Genomic DNA, 21,950 nt, shown 5'->3' with positions numbered 1-21,950 from the left:
TGCATTTGGAGTGTCTTTTGACTTCTGCATCTTCGTTCCCGCAAGAAAATAAATCTGTTAGCTTAGCGTGAGCGGCACTTTGAACAACCACTATGGCTACTGGCAGTGCTTTAGTAAGCCTGTCTAATAAAGATTTGTGCTGCACTGGGGTGCCGTCCGCTCAGAGGTAGCCCCTCCTTTTCCAACGTGCTAGCCCTGCATGTACGGGTTACATCACAGAGGTGGAGTCACTGTACACCGTCACTTCCTGCCCTTAGCGTTTCTCAAGCGGGACAATGAGCACTACCATATCTGCCGCTTGTGCTGAAAAGCGAGATGGTAATCTGGCACTTGCTACAACTTCAAATCCTCCATTAAATCTATGCCTCACTAAGCTGTGCCAGAATGCCTTTCTCCATTAGCATGATCAATTTTCGAAGAATCATCAATAAAGAGAATGTCTCTTTCCTATAAAGCATTTTCTTTCACGCAAGGAATATCATAAAATTCAATATAATTTGTAGTCATGTACATGATCGCCTTTGGTTACTGGCTAAGCTACAAATGTGGCAGGATTCACCATTTTACATCTGACCATTTTGATCATTGCGTTCAAAATCATTACTTCACAGGCTGAGGCGCTGAGAGGTCAATGTACCTTTGGGTTTCGCTCCACAGAGAGAGTCATAAAGCAGCCCATAATAATACTTACAGACTTCTCAATTGCGAACACGGCAGCTGCCAATTACTGTTCGCAAACAAAGTGTCCTTTTATAACTGGGTCTACAATCCCACTAATACGCTAAAGGCTTGTACCCCAATGTAATCGTCTGTGTAAGCACTGCTGTCCCGACTGTCCCATTTGTGCGCAAAAAGAAATAAAATTCCTTAGCTTAATTGGGAATTCCTAAAACTGGCTGTACAAATTGCTTTCTTTAATTCCTCAAACCCTTCCATCATCTCCTCAGTCCATTCTATTTTAACCTCATTCACCGGTGCTTTCTTAAAAGCCTGCAAAAAAGGGGTCTGGTGTATGAACTATGGTCAAACACCCAGGCTCTCACATAATTGCATAGCCACAAAAATGGTTGCATCTGTTTTACAGTGTGCAGTTTTGCAGTTTTCATAATCGCCTCAACTCTTTCAGGAGTCACCCCCCCATGTGAAATCAACTGTCCCTATGTATAACACCTCTTCTTGACAATATTGCAGCTTCTCCTCGTCTATCTTGTATCCTTTATCTGCTAAAATAGTCATCAACTGGATCGAGTCCTAACTGCAAGTGCTACAAATTAAAATGTCATCTACGTATTGTATCACAGCACTTTTCAAATCAACATTTCCTAGGTCCACCTGGAGAACCCCCATTAAAGATTGGAGATTCCCAGTATCCTTGAGGCAGCCCAGTGCGTTTGTCGAGTTTGGCGAAACGTAAAGGAAGTAAAGTCTTGCGACTCCTTGTGCAACGGGATTGGGAAAATTAATTTTTCAAATCTATCTCCAAGAAATATTGTGCTTCTACTGAGATACTGCATAGTATCGTCACTGGGTTAGGAACTAAAGGAAATTCTGCATCTACAATCTGGTTAATTGGCCTCATACCTTGTATGAATCTCCACAACCCTCCCTTTGGTATTTTGATAGAATACACCGTGGTGCGAATGTGGAAGTGCGCTGTTGGCCATGCTGTCCGTTGATCTCCTCGCAGGATTGGACTTTACTTCACTGCTATTAAGGTTCATAACTGCTTTGTTTCTCATCATTTGGATATATATATATATATATATATATATATATATATATATATATATATATATATATATATATATATATATATATATATATATATATATATATATATATATTTGGCTCTATTAGCATTTATATCCTTTTACAACACGTTATTTTTTACTTTTATCCCTAGCCCCACCCCCACAACCCAGAAGCAGTATTTAATCTGAACCCTGCGCGCATGAGGAATTGTGCTGGGAAGTGTGCACCCCACCCCTTCCCAGCGCCTTTGCCCAATCAGCCTCCAGCCCCCTTGAGTCTAAAGTCTTTGCTTGCATCGGTCGGCTAGCAGCAGCAAATGGTCTGAACCCCCCCCCAGCCTCAAGGTCGCAACCTATATTAAGGCGACCGAGTGACCACCGATTGTCGAGTGACCAAACGATTGTGAACACCTCAAGGGCTGCTTACTGCTTCACAGCCAACAGTAATACCCTTCGCACAGTTTTTTGTATTCACATAGAAGCCAGAAATACTTGTCGATATATGCGGTTTACCACTTTTTTTGTCAATCGTACAGTACGTGTACAGCATTCACTTGACACTACCTGATACCGTGCTAATACACGTTCTATTATATGCATACGAATGCGACCAGGTTCTGGTAGGGGACTCATTTAGTGAGGTAATCATAGACCATCTAGTATTTTTCATAGTGCTATTGTATAATAGTGGCTGCGAGAGAGCGCACAAACCGAAAACCCCGTTTATATCCATTACGCAATATTGTGGTTGCTGCATCTAATAGTAAAATCATTTCATTTTTGCAATCATATCATCCTTTTTTATTTCAACACTGGGTAAATATTACGTGTATGTGACGCAATCTCATTTCTATTACCATATAACTGGAAATAATATCACTTTTTGACTGTGTTGTCAATGGAAAGCATTGGGCCCCCTCCAGGATCTGCCTTTCTGCACCCCCTACCTGCCGACACATGCAGGGAAGTGAGGACCCTTTTATGCAGCCTCCCCCAGCCCAGCACAAGCAATTTAGAAAAATTGCTGAAATCGGCAGATTAATTTATTTAACATCTGCGACATGAATGCAGCAAGATTTCACCCTGCTCCCTGGCCACAGAAAGGTGTTGCCCCCTTCTGCAGCCACCAGATGTCATTCGCCCTTTGTTTGAAGCACGAGGCTTTTTGCCACTCCAAGATGGCCACCTCGAGTGCCTCTACCTCCTCACTAGGGATGTAACGGTATTACGGTATACCGTTAAAGATACCGTGAACCACTTAATTGAACAATAATAACCGTCACATTGTTTATACCGGTATACCGTTAAGTGTGCTTTTCAATCTGATTTGGAAAGGCTGCAGTAAGCAAGTGCTGCGCAGTCTTGGTCTTGCACTGTTGGATGTGCCGTCTGCCAAGTAGTTTCAGTTGGAGCAGTTTTTAATGCCATTCCATAAACCACACGTGCCTGACACAAAATCAATATGTTAGCAATAGGAAGAATAAATACAGTGCCAAGAAGGAAAAGGGTTTACTTTAGGATGGCGGTTTGGGGTTTATATATTTATAATGGATAATGTTTTCTAAACATATGACAATGGGGGATTTCCCTGGTTCCATCATTGAATTTACATATAATAAGTCACAGTGCGAAATTTACTCATCTCTGTGGGTATTCCCTGCTGCCATACCAAAGTGTAACATGTCCGTGATTACTGAACACCTTTTGGCCCACAAGTAAACTAAAGGCTGTAACGTAAAGAGAGAGTGCGTGTGTGTGTGTATGCGCACAAGCGTATACTACCATCAGACTCCATTGATCTGTGGCATGCAGGTTATCAAGATGGCAACAAGTTCATCTTCACCAGTAGCCAGTGGGGGGGATAAAAGCCGAAATGACCACTTAAGAAAAGCTATTCAGTTTGCTTTGCCAGTCGCAGCAGGGCTCCCCCCCTGCATCTCCTCCTCTCCACACGTGTTTTTGTGTTTGGTGGAAGCAAGGGGTGGCATTTCAGTGGAAAGTATGTTGAAAAGCCCAATTCTGGCCCTGGGTTCCTGGTTTTGTTTGTGATGATAAATCTAACAATGTATGACCTTTTAGAAAATATTTGTTAAGATTAGTTAACTCCACCTGCTATACCGCGATAACCATGATATACCGTCATTTGGCAAGAAGGTTATTGTACCGTCCTAAAACTAATACCGTGACACCCCTACTCCTCACCCCTTTGAAGTTGCACCTACAAGCCCCGATTGGCTCCCTCTTCTGCTAAGAGGCCAATCAGGACACCGGGCAGGCGTGAGCCGGCCTCTGTGAGAAGGCATTGTGAAAAGGCTCAGGTCCTGACTGAGCTGACCGAGCTGCAAGCTGCACCAGGACACTAAGCCTCATCACCACTGGTCCTGCCCACCACACTACTTGCCCCTACCCCTCTGGCACCTGACCCCACCCATAGCCTGGACATCGCCCTCGCAGCACAACAGACTACATTGGTGCTCCGACGCTGCACTCTACCCCATAGAGGTAATTTACATGTGATCACTGAGCGCCTGTAACGTGCAACTGTGAAACCACTTGCAGTAATACTTGATCACTGCTCCCAAGATTGTCACATGCCATCCATACCCAGCCATCTGCTGTATCAACTGTTAGCTATATTCATTGTATTGCCCTACAGGTGCACATGCATTTAGCCATTTGAAAGTGCACTACCATTGCAAGCTGCATCTAGCCTGCCATCACACTGTTTCCTAGTTGCTTTAGCCTGCCACTACATTGCGTTTTTAGTTGCATCTAGCCTGCCACTATATTGTGTTTTAGTTGTTTTAGCCAGTCACTACACTGCACCTTGATAATTGTATCTAGCTTAAATCTACATTGTATTTTGATAGTTGCACTTAGCCTGCCACTACAATGCGATATCATAGTCGCACTCAGCCCATTAGTATATTGCTGTCTGAATTACCTTCAATACCAGGTGCACAGTACCCACCAATGGCTCTACAGCTACTAACAGCCATGGATGACAACCCATGGCCTCTGCCTGAATGACGAAAAAAACAGATCCTTATTCTAGGCTCACCTAACAACTTAAAAAAAAAAAACTTTCCAACTACAGCTCTTTCAATATCGACGGCAATATAATCCCTGTCGCCAAAGAGGTGAAGACCCTTGGTTTCTACTTGGACTCTGCCTTCTCCTTAAGGAAACAAGTGAACTCCCTGGCCTCATCCACTGCCTATACTGGTAAACTCAAAGCATGCAGACCCTTCCTTTCACCAGCTAGCTGCATTATCCTAGCCAATGCACTGATCCTCTCAAAATTGGATTACTGCAATGCACTTTATGCAGGCATTAACAAATACATCAATAAACTCCAAACCCTGCAAAACAACGCGCTCAGAACGGCCTTGAACCTCCCAGTCAGAGAGCATATTTCAAATGCGCGTAGAGACTACAACTGGCTAAAAATTGGCGATAGATCACCTTCAAAATTGTCACACTAACAAATGCCTGAACAATGCTGCCCCGCCCCATACCTCAGGGACAGAATAATAAGAAAAACCTCTGCCCGACCAACCAGAACAGCCAACTCTTTCTCCAAACCCCAAGATTCCGACTAAAAAAAAAACCAGGAGGCAATAGCTTCCTCGTGCAAGCAGCTCAGTACTTGAACGCCCTACCAGTTGAACTAAGAAGGGACCAGTCCTACAACAGCTTCAGGCACCATACCCGCACCTGGCTCCGTCACAATGACCTTTGAAACCTGAGACCATGTGCATTGTGTTCTGATGCCATACGCACCCATCCACTCATGTAAAATGTACATAATGTATTTACTGTTTAGAATATGTTACCCTCTATTTCTACATGTAAATGTAAAGAATGTATATAATCTAATTACTGTATACAACATATGATACCAACAACCTGTAATCTGTAACCAAGTTCTAAGTATTCTTGTTATTCTGCTCGCCCAGCTACCCAATGGTTTTCTGGCACCCTATAAATAAACATCAAGCACAAGACCTTGTCTCACCCAAAAAACTGCAAGCGAGTCCCTCGCATTTCCACACCTCAAATTAGAACTCAGGCGAATGCTGCAGCATCTAAGCAAATCAAATAAGCTTACTGCCCATTTTTCTAAAGTTCTCCCAACGAGGAGCATAGCAGAAGAATCTGCCGCTCAGGAGCTGGAAGCTGAAATCAATGCATCCATCGGCTGCATTGGCTCCAAACTGATAGAATCAGTTCTGAATTGTGATGCTTCAACTCCATCTATGACCGATCTAGTTGTGGAGAGTGGAGATTCTCAGCTGAAGGGTGCCGAGACATCACTAAGATTGACAGGTTATTTTCCCAACTAGTAGGGAAAATGTTACCACATCTGCTATACATGTACACACATACCCTGCCGAGCCAGATGTTCCTCTAGTGGACCTCACCATACACACACCAATAAGCATCTCCCAGTCTGTTATCTCTAGTCCCATCTGATATCAACTATGATTCACAATACAGTTACTCATTTACCCCTTAACTCCATCGAAACAACCCTCGACCTAAAATATACACCGCCAGAGGTTGAATATCAGGGAGACTTGATGAACATACCAAAGTTAGATGATGCTTTTTCCATAGATTCCGAGTCCCCGTTTTGACAATCCTTGTCTATCATCGCTACCTATAATGCTGAATTCACCCACAGACACCAATACTGTTGATTGCCCCATTAACCAATCCTGTGTTCCCCTGTTCTCTCCTAGAATTGCTCTTGCAACCTCTTCTACGCAACATGATCCTAATGATTTGAGCACTGCTAGAATGTCATCCAACAACATGTTGCTAGTTTTTGAATACCTGCTTATGACCTTGATAACGAAATGTGAAAATTAAAAGGATCTAGAATCCGTCCCTTTACAGAAAAGCATAAATAAAGGCTGGAAAACAGTAAAACACGAGGGCAGTAACACTGTACGATCTGGTTTCTTTCCTACTACCCCACATGCCTTGCGGGAACTTCCCTTTCTTCCAGGGCTCTACAATCACTAGCCTTTTCTCAAATGTTTTCCCCTTGTACGCTGCGTGTAAGTATGTGATCATGTGTTGCAATACTGCTTTGACAGTGATCACCCTTGTGGCCAAGGCATGAACAGCTTATCTGCAATGCCTTTCACCCATTCCGCACTATACCGTTTGAGCTTGGGCATGTGCTTTGGCAATATCTTACATAAATGCATCAGATGAGTGTCTCCCATTGTGACGAGTTTCAATGGACTGTCAATACTTACCACATTTTATACAATACTTTGCCACTTTTCAATATTCTTAAAAAAAAAAAACAAATATGAGCGCGCTCCAATAATCGCAGCTCAAACCTCTACCTTTTCAATTATCTCCATCTCTGGATTGGTACCAACCAATTCCATAGATACTCTTTTTAGCTCCTTAACTTAGTTTCAATTCCTTCACAACTTGTGTCACTCTTCAACACCTTAACTCAATACATAACAGACGGACTAGTCGACTTTACACATTTACTAAAAATACTCTGATCACCCTTTTTCTCCTCGCCCCTATTCAAATATCCCGTCACAGGATTTAACTCATACTTATGTGAACCTGTTCACGCGTGGCCTAGTGACTCCAGCTGGAGTGTGAGACGACTTCTAGACCCCCCCCCCCCTTGGGTCAGGCTTCTGCGCGCTTCGTTCTCCACACAATATTTCCCGTTATTTTAAATTATCACAACCAGTCCCCTTAAATTTGCCATTCCCCTCAGTCTACTCACCATTCAGTTGTTATTTGACTCAAGGCCTTCGGTATGGTCTCCTACAACTGACCACTTTTGCCTTCCGTCCGCAGAGCACCCGCAGAAACCAGGTAGCGATTTCATGAAAGAGGTACCCCGCCCACCGTCGCTTTTCTTGCAAAATTTCTAGTCGGCTGCTCTCCACGGGAAACCCTGCGATCTTCTGGCTAGATGGCAGAGAATGTCCAATCGTCCAAAACTTGGAGCTAACTGATCGATGGGTCTGAACCATCCGACATTGCTACAACGTGAATTTAGGGCTCCTTGCGGTTAGCGTGTCATACAGTAGGATGGGATGCAAATGAACTCTTTACACCAAATAAATCAAACCAACTCAGGAAGATGGCCTTTTACTGTTTTATCATCAATTGTCAAACGGAGTTACAATGGACAAACAGACGTCGCACAGCGTTCTATTTTTATAGCAAACATTTGTCATACGCAACGTTATACTACGTGGCAAATAAGAAAATCTACAGGGGATTGTTGTTGGCTCAAGGGGAACATCCAAGTATCCTTTTTATATGGGGTCAGGTTGTGGTTGGGTCTCTACAGTCAGGTGGACAACTTATGCCCACCCCTAGTGTAAGTAATCTTTCACAGTTATAGAAACACGGCACATCATGGTCTCTAAAACTATAAGGCCCTTCGTTATATGGCCCTCCACAAGTGGTTGGCATGCTAGTGCCATGTCTGGAACAGGTTCATTTAGCAGCACCTAAACTCATACCCAGGTTTTACCTCCCCCACCTAATTAGCCCAACATCTCTCATCATCCATGCCTTCTGCCAACAAGAATTTTCTTTGAACTTGGCCATGGAATATATTCTCCTCTCTGGGAATATAAGAGAGTGCGAGCACACGTTTATAGTTCTGGAACTGCATGCCCAACTGTATTTTCATCCTGGGCTCACGTGACAGGAGACCGCAATTCGGGCCATTTTGCTGCATTCAATTATCTTGAATTCAAATTTGGCACCCATGTTGTTCTTTCTTTGCACCTTAACAAGGGATGATTCAGCTTCTCATGTTCGTTGCCTTTAAGAAATAGATAACCAGTCTTGGCTGCCTGCAGTCTTGACACCAGGCCAGACAGCCCTTCCCGATTCTTCCATGCTCCCAGCTGATTCTCTGCAATGACAGCTTTCAGCCCTTCTCTTCATGGTTTGAACTTACTAAAATCGTGACACTGATGTCCAGCTTCTATATATTGGCAACTCCGCCTGCAGTCTATTCACTACGTATAGCCAGCTTCTGATTAACCTACTTGCGTTTGTGCATCTGTACAGTTAGTGAGCGATTTACATTTTCTGTTGCTCTACACACACGCAATCTTCGTTTTGCATATCAAAGTTTACTCAAGTCTTTACTTCGTCATCAGTTTCTATAAGGTCCATACATTCTCTTCTTCTGCCAGTATTCTCAGTGCTTCGGGCTCGTTTCTTGCAACGTCACCGCCTTCTTTCTCTTGCATATTCCTTCAGGGATCCGGTCATCTCTTCGGGAATACATCCGATAGGGTTTTCTTAGTGGATACATTTTCACAAACATTCCATGCAGAATAGTCAACTGCTGGGGTCAAAAATAGGAACAATTTAAGGCTGCCAGCATACAGGTAGTAAGGGGGCAGGACATATGGCAGTTCCTCTAGAGAGGGACAAGGTCTTTTTTAAATTAAGGAAGAAGAGAATTCTTAGTTTCAACCCTATGCTAAGAAACATCCGCTTCAGAAGGCCCAAGAGCAAATGATAAATCTCTTCGGCGTCCCAGTGGGGGGGTAAGTTAAAGAAATTACAAGCAAATAGAGAGCGGAGTAAGCCTTGGAGGGAACGACAAAAACTGTTTAAGTTAAAATTAAGGAGGTACAAATAACAGGGATCAAGCTAGGAGAAGCGAGTCAATCTTCTAGCCCCAACTGAGTGTTGTGGAACCTTGTCCTCTTGGATTGTGAATCTCTGACATTTCGAGAAATGGACAACACTGTACCCTGAAGACTTATACCCAGGAGAAGGGAGTAATTTGCCTGGGCTGTAGAAAGAACTTTCATTACATTAGAATGTATGGTTAAGTGGCAGGGATAGAATAGGAGTTTGAACTAGGATGGTGAACTTTTGATTTGTACTACTCGGATTTCCTGAAAGTTTGTTTGAGGTAGGGAAACCACCTCTAGTTAGGGATAGGTAGTTTTTTTTGGTTGTTAATAAATGTTTATAGCAATCAATATACCTCGTTTGGTAAGACTTCTCATTCCATGCTACCAAAGGTGGTAGGGCGCTCCAGGCTCAGGGTGCCCATCGAGCACAGGCTTGTTTTTGGGTGCAGGTTAGGTTCCATAGTGGAATATGCAGATTTTAGTTGGCTTGTCAGTGTTTGTGTGGGTGATGGGTTTCAGTTTGTTGTGAAGGTAGAATGGGGTTTTGTGGCATTGTATACGATGAGGAGTCCTTTCAAAGCAATTCTCAGGGTTATTGATAGCAAGTGGAGGTGGGAGAGAGCTGGGGTGATGCAAGTGTTTGGATGGTGTAAAATCAGTCATGCTGATATGTGCTGTACCGCTTGCAGAGGGCAAGAGTGTTGGGGGACTCCAATGAGAATTGCATAAGAGGTTCAGTTTCAGGTTGATCATTTTTGGTGATGGCCGCTATGTGGTGCATTAAGGATAGGTGATTGACAGGTGTGCAGAGGGATATCTGTGGGTTGTCTGTGATGCCTTTTCTGATCCAGGGGGGAATGGCAGGGGGCGTTGTGAGGTTGGGTTTGTACCAGGATGGGCAAATGAGGAGGTATTCCGTTTTGGATGGGTTAAGTTTGAGGAAGTGGGTGTGCCACCTGCATATTGGTGGAAGTGGATGTTGTGATTGCTAAAAAAGTGTCAGAGGGATTCAACATACAGGCTGAAGAGATGGGGACGATCCTTGCTGTACTCTTTATTTGATTGGGTGGTGTTACAGCAAAAGGGGCCATGGAGACAAAATACCATGTCAGGGAGGGGGTAAATGAGTTGAAAACAGTGCCTGAGGGTTACATCCTGTGGGCTAGGACGTTTAGGAATATGTGTGGTCGATAGTGTTGAAAGCTACAGGGAGGTCAAGTAGGACTTGCTAGTGATGTTGTGGAAGTTGTCCGGGATATGGAGTGTGGCAAACTTGGTGCTGTGTCCGAGGTGGAAATCTGAATAGTTTGGTTATTTGAGGAGATGTGTGATTTGGAGGTGGCTTGTGACAAAGTGTCAAATGATTCTGGTGATGAATGGCAGGATTGTGGTGGAGATGGAGTGTTCAGGCAACGTGTGTGTGTGTGATATATATATATATATATATGATAGTTTCTTGTGGAGGGGTAAGATTTTATTTTAGTACAAAAGGGGATGATGCTGTGCGAGACGCACAAGTTGATGTTGACCCAGTGCGGAGCAAGGGTGACTATGCAGAGATGCAGCCTGGGCACGCATCATCCAGAAAAGGCTCTGGTTTTGTTCTGGCTGCGAGGGTGATTAGGTTGTCTTGGTCTATGGGGTGGAATGTGTCCCATTGGTTGGAGAGATTAGGAATAGGGGCAGGGGGTGTGTAGAGGAGGGCTTATAGGATGTATATTTGCGAGTTGAAGTGGTCCACGGGACAGTTGCATCCTTAGGCGGGTGGGGTGTACTAAGGGTGGGAAGTGGTTTAGAGAGCAACTTCATTATGTTATGTTTGTGTGCGAATGGAGCGAATGGAGGTAGTGGGCTGCATTGGCTCTGCGAATAGCCTTCTTGTATTTGGATTGGCAGTCTGGAGAAGCATGGGCTCCTTTGACAGTCTCCTGCTAGGTGGTGAGGAGTAGTCACCATGGCTAGTGGCAGTAAGGTTTATGAGTTTTGAGGGGAGCTACTTTGTCAAGTGCTTGGGTGGTTCTGGTGTTGTAATTGCTGAAAAGCAAAGTGGGGTGGGTGTGGCGCAGAGTGTAGGTGGCATGTGTGGTGAGAGTTGCGTTTGTGATATATTTGATTTGTCTGGGGGGGTGGCAGGTGAGGGTTTTCTGTTGGCAGAGTGAGCGTGAAGGGAATGGCAACGTGCCCAGATTCGATTTTGCACAAAAACCTTTTTTTTCCCCAGGAAATCAAAAAGGTAAAGGTTGTTACTAGCTATATACGTGGGTATAGTGATGTGTTGGTTGATATTGAAGGGGCGGGGGAGGGGAAAGAGTGGAGTGTGGATACTGTTCAATACTGGGCTGTTGCAGGAATTGGATAAACAGGAGCCAAGGGCAGTCTCTGGGTATCCCCCCCTTATCCAGTGACCAGAAGATATCATTGGGAAACAAGGAGCTAGTACAAAAGCATTTTTGCAAATCTAACATTCACATCATCCCCATTATTTAGGTCCCTTATGCTTTAAGTGTCATAGATGTATCCTAATGTTTATTTATAGATTGTCCCAAACACAGTTAAATTCACGCAGGTGTGTTTGTTCAGCATCAGTTTGCATTGGGGAGCCAAACGTAGCTCCTGGTAGATGCTGGTGTCAAGCTAACCAGGCTCTGCTTGCAGCTCCCCTCAATGTTAAACCCTGCTGTTGTCAGTGTGGTAAGTGCAGAGGTTGAAATCGACCAGTAGATGTTTGTACAGGGGTAACTTCGGTTGTTGGCAGTGAAGTCTGACCATTCAGTGTGGAAGTTGGGGTTTTGTTGCAGGTAGGGGGGAGAAGGCTAAATGGGGTGGATAAATGTGAAGTGTGTGTGTGATGGAGGAGCAAGTAAGTGAGAGGACTCGAAAAGAATGTGTATGGTGGGTGGGGTTGCTGAATGTGAGCGAGTTGGTAAATTGTGGCAGTGCCAGCACTTTTGTATGGCCAGTCATGGATGAGGGAGGTTTCAGCCATATCTGTGTGAAAAGGAATACATGGGAGTGTGTGGTCAGGATGCATGCATATGTGAAAGTTTGCCACGGTGGAGTGCTGTGCAGAGTTTGATTTGTATGCTGGTTTGTGTGCTTTGTTTGTGTTATGTTTCTGGCACAGAGTGACAACCCAAACAGGAGGCACAGAAAAGGCATAGAAAAAGAATCCTATCCTTAACAGATGCCCCTAGGGACCCGGAAGTAGTTCAACAGGAAACAGATGAGCCTTGGCAATTGCAACATATTTGTTTTTTATGTAGGCACGGAAAAGGCATTTACCAGGTTCTCATAGTGGTAATGGCCACCGATGGTAGCAGCTGTAAAATGATGCAAATATCTGAGCATATAATAACAGTGATAGGAAAATAACTAAATACACAAGCCAAAAGTGTTGACTTTGACAACGCTGATTTGTAACATGACAATCGTCATTGAGCACAGACTTGCATTTTAAATGGCAAATGTGCGTTTTCTACATTAGCAGGAGTGAAAGATAACACTTGGATGTCAAACAAGTTATAGCAATATTGCAATAGCAAACTAGAATAAACCAAAGGTAGTATACTGGTGCAATGGAAGTATGTGGCACAATACCAACATGCAGTGTTGTGCACAGTAGATATGCGAGGTTCACACAGAAAAGGATCACATGAAGCTCAGTACTGACAAAACTCAATGTAGGCACATCTACAAAAGTAGATTTACCCGCAACGTAAAATCTCACTGGCTCCCGGTGACCGCAAGGATCAAATTCAAAACCCTTTGCATCATCCACAAAGCTGTCTGGAGACTGGGACCTCTACATCCAGCTTTCCCTACCGAAATACCTCCTGGCCAGAGCAGTTCTCTTGCTCAAACTCTGTGCAGGTCAAACATTCCTCCAAGCAGAGAGTGGGAGGTAGATCCCTTTCCTCGGCTGGTCCCTCCCTCTGGAACGGCCTCCATGCCCCCCCCCCCCCCAGGATCTTCTTAAGTTTCAGAAACTTAAGACGACTTTGCTTTTCTCCTCTTCCTTTGCCCTCCCGTGCTAACTTTCCCTCTGCCGCTGCGGCCTGGCCCCGTCACAGTCATACAGGGTCCATACCCCCTGTATCCCTTGCCCTTCAGGCTCCCTTTCCTGGACCTCCCTGTCCAGTCCACTCATCCTCCCTTCACCTCCACCCCTCTTCCCCAGTCATTTGCCGCCTTTGCCCCTCCTCCCCCATCATTTGCCCAACTCCTACCTTTGGGCACCCCACTCCTGCACGTCTTCCTCTACACCCCCTGCACTTACCACCTTGTCATGTACTTGCATGGTAGGATTGGCCCAACGCCAATATATCTGTTTTTAATTGTTCGACTTTTGTGGTTCCCATGCACCCTCTGCCCCAACTTGTCCTTTGGCCTATAGAAACACTTGTATATAGGCACCATACAAAGTCCAATAAAATAGAAATACAAAATAAATAAAATCCGGTGCTTACTGCCTGGACAGGGTTCAATGCCAAACATTTAATGAAGAAAATAAATTCAGAAAAGAGTGGACTGGTGGTACAGCATTCAGACTGAAAACAACCTTAGAAAAGGTATCTCACATCACACACAGATAGTGAGGGTATTGCAAGTCAGCAAAGAAGCGCCATGCAGCGAAGAATGCCCTGTAACCCGCAAGCGCAACAGGCCCTGAAGGTAGAGGTCCCAGGGGATTAAGCCAGTGTGACAGTGACATGCAGGGGTGTTTGGAGGCCTCAGCGGGGAGTGCAGCCAGGGGGGCCCTCGCCCACTTACACTAACAACTCAGCCCTGGGTAGTTTCGGTCAGGATACTCCTGGGCGACCAAGAAAGGGATTGGGCTGCTTTGTGCCAGGTTGCACATCCATGATAAGGTGTAGTAAGAAAAAACAAACTAACAAGCAAAAGAAGGCCACCCACTGAACAGATTGAGGCCTCTGCTGCAAGCAAATGGACACCCGAGAGGCAATTTGTCCTTGGACACTTTTTCACCCATAAAACAGAGGCCAAGAGAAAGCCCCTCATCACTTTCCCACTTGGCACAGAGCGGGATTTTGTCGAGCTGAGAACCGGTTTTAGAGGGGAGGGGAACACCCTTCCCTTCCTGCAAATTAAGAAACACAAGCAGAATATGTCTTTATTCTTGGACCATGTGTGCAAAAGAAAACCAAAAATAAAAAGGCAGCAGAACGCTGCCTGACAGCCCTAGCCAGGCACGGGTTAGGTTCGAGGAGACCCATTACTGACAGTGGCATTCTTTGGGGTATCTGCGTACCGCTTCTCACCTGACCACATGATGCCCTAAAGCATAGCCTGAGAATACTATATCGTTGTGTGTACACAGCGCTGGTCATTGGGCCGGCTCTCGCCGGATCCCAGATCCGGCACCAGATGTGTAGCCAGATCTCAGGATCCAGCCAGATTCAGCCCCCAAACCCATGCTGTGCGCTGGGTTACTATTAAAATAAATAATAAATAAAGGAAGAGCGCCTGCAACGGATGGGTGCAGAGCAGCTCCTTGCCTAGCCCGCGATCTAATCTGCCATGTACTTTTGTGCACAGTGATATGCTCGCACAGGGCAGATTAGATCTCTGACCCCCACCTTGGTGGGCTCAGAGTCTAAGCTGCACCACGCTGCAAGCCGTCTGTGCGCACTGCGCATAGCATTTTTGTTATTTTGTACTCTCCCCTCGGGTGCTTCAATTTTCATTGTGCACCCGTATCCTTTGTCTTGCTGGTGTTTATTCTTAGTTGGTTATACTTATTCGTATAACCAACTAAGAACAAACACCAGAGAGACACACAGAGCCAGCACACATGCAAATCTGACCTCTATAAAAAATGCAGCACATCAGATACGTTATAAATTATGTGATGTGTTGCATTTTTAAGAGGCCAGATTTTAATGTGTGCTGGCTCCGGTGACCCTGTGTAATGTGTTGCATTTTTTAGAGTCCAGATTTTAATGTGTGCCGACTCCGGTGACCCTGTGTAATTTGTCTTGTTTTGATTTGTTTGTGCGTGAGCGATGCTGTGGGCAAATGTACGCACCTGCATACTGGCTGCCAAGGTTGGACTGGGGCATAAACTTGTCTCAGCTCCAAAGTGGCCCACAGGTGCACATGGCCATTCATTCCTTTTGTGCCAGAATGTTTGATATTGCCGTTTTACACTTATTTTGGACATTTTCTCTGATCAGAGGGCAACTGCCAGCTCTGCCCCATCTAAGCCCCGCCTCCTCAGACACCACCCCCTCCCCCCCCAGATCTCCACCCCGGCCCTTGTGGGATCCCCCACCAACTTTTTTTCCCCCCCATCACTGCAGGCCAGTTTCTTGGCCCAGGCGAGGCAGGCAACTGCCCGGGGCGCAATTGCCCCAGTCCCTGCCCCTGGTTCACATGTCTGGGTTTGTGGCGCGATTGCTGAGATCAGAGAGTTCGGCAGCGCCGTAGCAGGTGCTGCCTCTTCTGACTGTAATGTCACATAGTACAATGTACTACGTGACATTACGGAAGTCAGAGCAGACTCCCAGCCCACCCCCTCCCTTGACTTCGGGCCACTTGGGGTGGGCTGGGGTGTGGGCATAAAAAGGCGCCTTTCCTGATGGCTCCCCACCTTTGCTGCTACTGTATCCTGTGCTCGAGACGGCAGAAACATTTCTTTGCTGCTCGGATTCGTTTGTGTGCACGGTGCACCGCTTCATCAAAAAGAAGGTAGGTGCCATGTTTATTTTATTATGCTTTGTTCTTCTAAGTCCTTGACCCCTTCGTTTGTGTTTTCCCTGTTGGAGACGTACTATGCACGATTGCTCTCGTGCGCATGTACTGAGTGTGTGTTTGTGTCAGCGTGAAAGTATGAGTGTGTGTTTTCACTAGACCCCTTTTCCCACTGTGTGCCCCCACTGTGTCCCGTGACCCAATGTGTGCCCCCCACTGGTCCCCGTGTCCCACTGTTTTGCCCCCACTCATCCCGTGTCCCAATGTGTGCCCCCACTCATCCCTGTGCCCCACTGGTCCCTGTGTCCCACTGGTGTGCCCCCACTCATCCCCATGTCCCACTGTTGTGCCCCCACTCGTCCCCATGTCCCACTGTTGTGACACCCCGTGCACTGGCAACCACTTCCTCACCATCAGCAATGGGCTCATCAAACTAGCCTGCCCAAGACACCATCCTATCCCCTGTCCTACCAGCTTCCTCCCTACCACACCCCCCTTCCCATCCTCCTCCATTCTTACTCTCAGGCCCAAGGACCTCTGTGAAACCAATAAGGAACACCATTCCACCCCGGCCATCCTTAATGATCCACGCGTACTCCCCAATCCCTCAAGCAATGGTAAAACACACCCTATCTTAGGATATGAGAGAACATCCCGATTAAGAGCACGCACTAGGTTACCACACCACAACCCCACTACCAGGACCCAGCCACCTAGATCACCCAAACTCACGGCCCACACAACAAATAATAAACCCACCCAGCCTATAGCAATTAAAACCACTCCACTAAGTATTCCACCAACTAGAAATACACCCACTAAGGATCCCAACCCTCCCATTAGTCTCAAAAATGCACTCATCAACGCCCGCTCCCAAGGAGCCCACGCCATTGAAATTCATGACCTCATCATCGAACTTGACCTAGATCCGTTAGTAATCACAGAAACCTGGCTACATCAAGCTTTAGGTCCTCTGCTAGCATTGGCCATCCCACCTGATTACACCATTCTCAGATCTGATAGAACCACCACTCCAGGAGGCGGTGTTGCCATCATTACAAAAAACACCATCAAATTAAGATCAAGTTCCATTGAAATAATCGCAGGGTACGAAGTACTACTCACCACAGTTAACATAGTGGTCATCTATAGAGCCCCTAGCACAAACAGCCACCCAGAAACAGACACCCCACTAATACTGGCGCCCTTCCTTAAACCTAAAACGAAATGTATCATTGGCGACTTGAATCTCGGTTTTAACGATAACCAAGACACCAAAGCAACCTCCCTTCTCTTGGCACTAAATGACATGAATTTCTGCCAACACGTCAATGTCCCCACCCATACCAAGGGCAGAACCCTCGATTGGATCCTCACCCTCAATACTAACATCACTATAGGCCCGATTACCCCACTTAGCTGGACAGACCACTATTGCATAGAATTTACTATCACTAGTGACAACCCTTGCACACCCAAGAACATAACTATGGACACCATTGAAAGTAGAAATCCCAAAAAGCTCAGCTGAGAACTTTGACCCCACCCTGAACAAAATGCTAGATACCCACTCAATCCTCAGCAACGATCCTACTACCATTGCTGAGTACTACCACAAATGCCTTTCCACAGCGATTGATACCATAGCACCTGTCACCACCAAACTAAGACGTATCAATAAAAAAATCTAACTTCTGGTTCAACGAGGAACTAATCGCCCTCAGAAGGAAAAAACGCTCTCTTGAGCATGCCCATAATAAACATCCCTCCCCGGACTCAGCCAAAGCATTCAAAGACTCAAATACCCTCTACAAAACAGCTATCATCACCCATAAAGCAAACACCTACAATGATTGCATTAGCAATGCAGCATCAGACTCTAAAGAGCTCTTCTCTATCCTTAAGAGAACTTGAAAATCTACTTCCGACCGACACATCCACCAACGCAAGCAAAGAATGGTGTACCACCATACAAGATGCTCCTGCCTCCAAAATCGCTATGCTGCAAAATAAAATCAACTCCAAAAGACTACTTCTAGCAATCAAAAACTCCCCCACCCCTAATCCCTGTACCCTTTCCAGTGACAACTCAAACCCCCCTTTCAATTCACACCCGTCACCCACACAATCACAATCTCCAAACTAAAAGCGTCCAACTGCAAAGCAGACACTGTCCCAGCCAAATTACTCAAAGCCTGTGCCCCTACCCCGACTCCCCTCATCACTAAATTTGTCAATGCCTCATTCAACTCCAACACAGTTCCGACCTGCATTAAAGAAGCCTGGGTTACCCTGCTTCTAAAAAAACCAAATCTAGACCCCACCATTCCAACTAATTACCGCCCCATAACCACGGTCCCATTTTTACTCAAAATCATCGACAAACTAGTTTACAACCAAATTCAAACCCACTTGGAATCCAACCAGCTCCTCGGTACCAGACAATCAGGTTTCAGGCCCAACCACAGCACTGAAACAGCTCTCTTGGACCTCAAAATCCAGATGGATGCCATCAGAGATTCAGGGAAACTCTGCATTCTCCTGCTGTTGGACCTCTCAGCCCGCGAGTTTAATTTCTCTAGGGCAGCCACTGCTTGGGTGAAATCCTTCTTAACCGACCGCACCTCCAGAGTGTCCATAGGCAATTAAGCAGCCAACCCCATCCAAGTCCCCATAGGAGTGCCCCAAGGCTCATGCCTCTCTTCCACGCTGTATAACGCATATACCAAGCTCCTGTTCTCAGCACTTGACGATATGGGTGTCATATACACAAATTTTGCAGATGACACCCAGATCCTTATACCTCTTACAGGCAACTATGACCAGGACACTATCAATAAAATTTACCGCATCATACAAAACTGGATGGCGCTAAACAGCCTGTGTCTTAACGATGAGAAGACAGAAGTCCTCATCGTAGGATCTCCAGCCAAAATAGCAACCCTTCACCCAGAATACTCAACCATCAATATCGATGGCACCAATATTCCAGTGTCGAAGCAAGTAAAAACACTAGGCGTGTGCATTGACGGCAGCCTGACTATGACTAAACAAATCAATGCGCTCGCCTCCTCCACGGCTTACACCTCCAAATAAATTGCGCTTAGCCGACAATTTCTGACCCCAGCAAACTGCCTCACCCTAGCCAGAGCACTGGTCCTATCGAAATTGGACTACTGTAATGTATTACTACTAGGCACCTCCAACACTAACCTAGCCAAAATGCAACTCTTGCAAAATAAAGTCCTGAGGGCAGCCCTAGGTATTAAAAAAAAAAAAAAAAAAAAAAAAAAAAACACACTAAATAAATAAATCAGACCATATAACCAAGACTAGGAAAGGCGCCCACTGGCTCCCCATCAAAGCCAGAATTATCTTCAAAACATTATGCATCACCCACAAATGCCTTACCAAAAAAGGACCCATCTACCTCAACAATACTCTGCATCCCAAAACTGACAAGAGATTACTTAGATCCAATGACAAATTCTTCCTGGGCCCCCCTCGATCAAAACCACAAGAGCAGGGGGTAGCAGCTTCACCACTTTAGCCCCCAAACACTGGAACACCCTACCCATCAATATCAAAAAAAGCATCCTCCTTCACGGTCTTTAAGAAACAGTTAAAAACCTGGTTATTCAACCAATATTAGCACCTAAAGATAGGACCCCGTCCATTGTATATTGCTGTGAATATTTTGTATTCTGTACCATGTAATGTAACTATTGTAATGTTGAATTTTACTAATTGCTAAGCTGTCTTATAACCACGCCGTGACACCCGAGGGTCTGGGCGTGTAACAAATAAATAAAATAAACTCTTGGTATTACAAATATTCTCAGAGGATAGAACATGGTAGGCATATCCAACTGTCCTACTGTAGAGGTTAGTTCTACTAAGTTATTGAATCATGATGTAATAAAACCGATTTCATTGGTTTAGCAGTGTTATATTGAGTTTGGGAGTGGCGCGCGGTGGGAGTGGGGCACATTCCTAGTGTTTCGCCCTGGGCACTAAATGGGCTAGAAACTGCCCTGCACCACTGTGTGTACATAATAAAGCCCACGGCTTAATTTTTCCCCGCACTTACCTCACTCGGTGCCTAATTATTAGTCTTCGGTTGGATTGTATAATTTCTCTTTACAATGCGTTGGTAATAAGGTTGCCACCTCATTATGCACTACCCTGCTTAAGAATATCCATGCACCTACCAATCATAATAAATAGATTAAAACCTGATCCTGGGAAAAAGAGAGAGTGGGGGTAAATTAACAACCGGTCCTCTGCACAACGATACCCACTCCTCCCTAAACTATGCATCTGCAAAAAACACAATGCCCCCATGTCATGACTAGTAATTCCACACAGTGTCACCCTCCGACGTTTCTTCACCGCCACCCGTATACCTGTCAGCCAGCTCCAACACCTCATGCACGTTGCCGGTGCAAACACGAATGCTGCCGGTATACATGTACTGGATGACGGCCTCAACTGTGTCCATATCGGGCCCGGCTTCAGAGCTCCACTTCCGCATCTCCACACGGCCGGATCTTGCCTCCTGGAATTGACCGGAGAGGAGTGGGCTGAAGTAGTCTGTAGCGGCGGCCAGCACAGATCGGTGCGCCCGGAACTCGCGCCCCTCCTCGCCAAAGGCCAGCGTCACGTCGCAGAAAAGACCTTGGCGCCGCTGTTCGTTTTGTCGAGCAGAGAGCTCGGCGCAGTGGCGTGGGCATCGCAGCTCCTCCGCCTCAGCTTCCGTGCACCCCTGAACTTCCTCTTCCTCGCCCAGCAGCACCGGGACATGGCCCTCCAGGGCCAGTGCTCCGGGACTCTGCGGCCTCGGCGCTCCCGAGGCCGCCACAACTGCCATGTTCTTACTCGGCTGTCACAGCTCGCTCCAGCCAGCAACGCTGCTGTCAGGGAAGTGACGTCAGAACGTCGTGCAACGCAGCAACAGATCCAAAGGTCAAAGAACAGTGCAGTCCACTCAAAACTCCAGAATATATGAAACACGCACCGTTCTACCAGACAGTAGAAATAGAAACAAGACTGCAATTGTCACCACACACGAATGCCCATAAAAAGGATCACAAGAATGACAAAACAGCCCTAAACGAAGTTTAACCCGCCCAGGGGCCACAAAAGGTTGAGAGCGATGCAGTAGAACACCAAGCCAACCCTCCCGATTTAGGCGTGAGACACCTGGGTTTTCTTTTACAAATGTAGCTATTTTAAACATTTTCCCTCTTTAAACAATTCTAACCCCAATGCATTCTAATGGGAAAATTAAATTCTCCCACTTTTCGTGACAGAATCTCCCTCCCTGGTGCAGCAACATGTTGGCATGTATGGAACACTATTTGATAATTTGTGAAAACTTCAAAATACAAAGGTAGATAATGAAAGCCAGAATGAGCAGTATAGGGGTGGATAAGAGGAGAATGCCTGACTTACTAAATATAAAGAAAGGGATAGAGAACAAGAAATGCAGGGTTCTTCTTGAATACCTGATGAAGACTGGGAAGTGGAAGGAGACTCATAGGCGGAGTCTGTTTCGATGAGTGAGATATAAAGGTTGAACATCATCTATAAAGATTGAAATCGCCGGCGCCTAGCTTCGAGGACCCACCCCAAGAAGAAGAAGATTTAGGTTATAAGTGTTATGGGCTCTGGGGAGGCCAGGCCCAACTCTACCGTTCCCACACAATGAGGCACCAGAGTCAGTTAGTGGGTGAAATAACTGGCCAGCGGGAAGCCGCTTGCTCCTTTTATTGGAACCACACGTGACTTTGCCACATGAAGGCACGCGCCCCCTTGGGTTATG

General features: G+C 45.8%; 1 protein-coding gene across 1 annotated transcript in view; it reads right to left on the bottom strand.

The window, feature by feature from the left end:
- KLHL11 (kelch like family member 11) overlaps positions 1–21,099 on the bottom strand; it is a 72,923-nt gene extending 51,824 nt beyond the window's left edge. Inside the window, exon 1 of the mRNA XM_069634499.1 lies at positions 20,533–21,099. Coding sequence (XP_069490600.1) covers positions 20,533–20,996 — 464 coding nt within the window. The 5' untranslated portion in view covers positions 20,997–21,099. The remainder of the gene's footprint in view (positions 1–20,532) is intronic.
- Between the last annotated feature and the right edge of the window lie 851 nt (positions 21,100–21,950).

This window comes from Ambystoma mexicanum, chromosome 13, assembly GCF_040938575.1.
Source record: "Ambystoma mexicanum isolate Mex_15411 chromosome 13, UKY_AmexF1_1, whole genome shotgun sequence".
Lineage (NCBI taxonomy): Eukaryota > Metazoa > Chordata > Amphibia > Caudata > Ambystomatidae > Ambystoma > Ambystoma mexicanum.
Note: the sequence above shows the minus strand (reverse complement) of the source record. Positions and strands in the feature narration are given on the sequence as shown.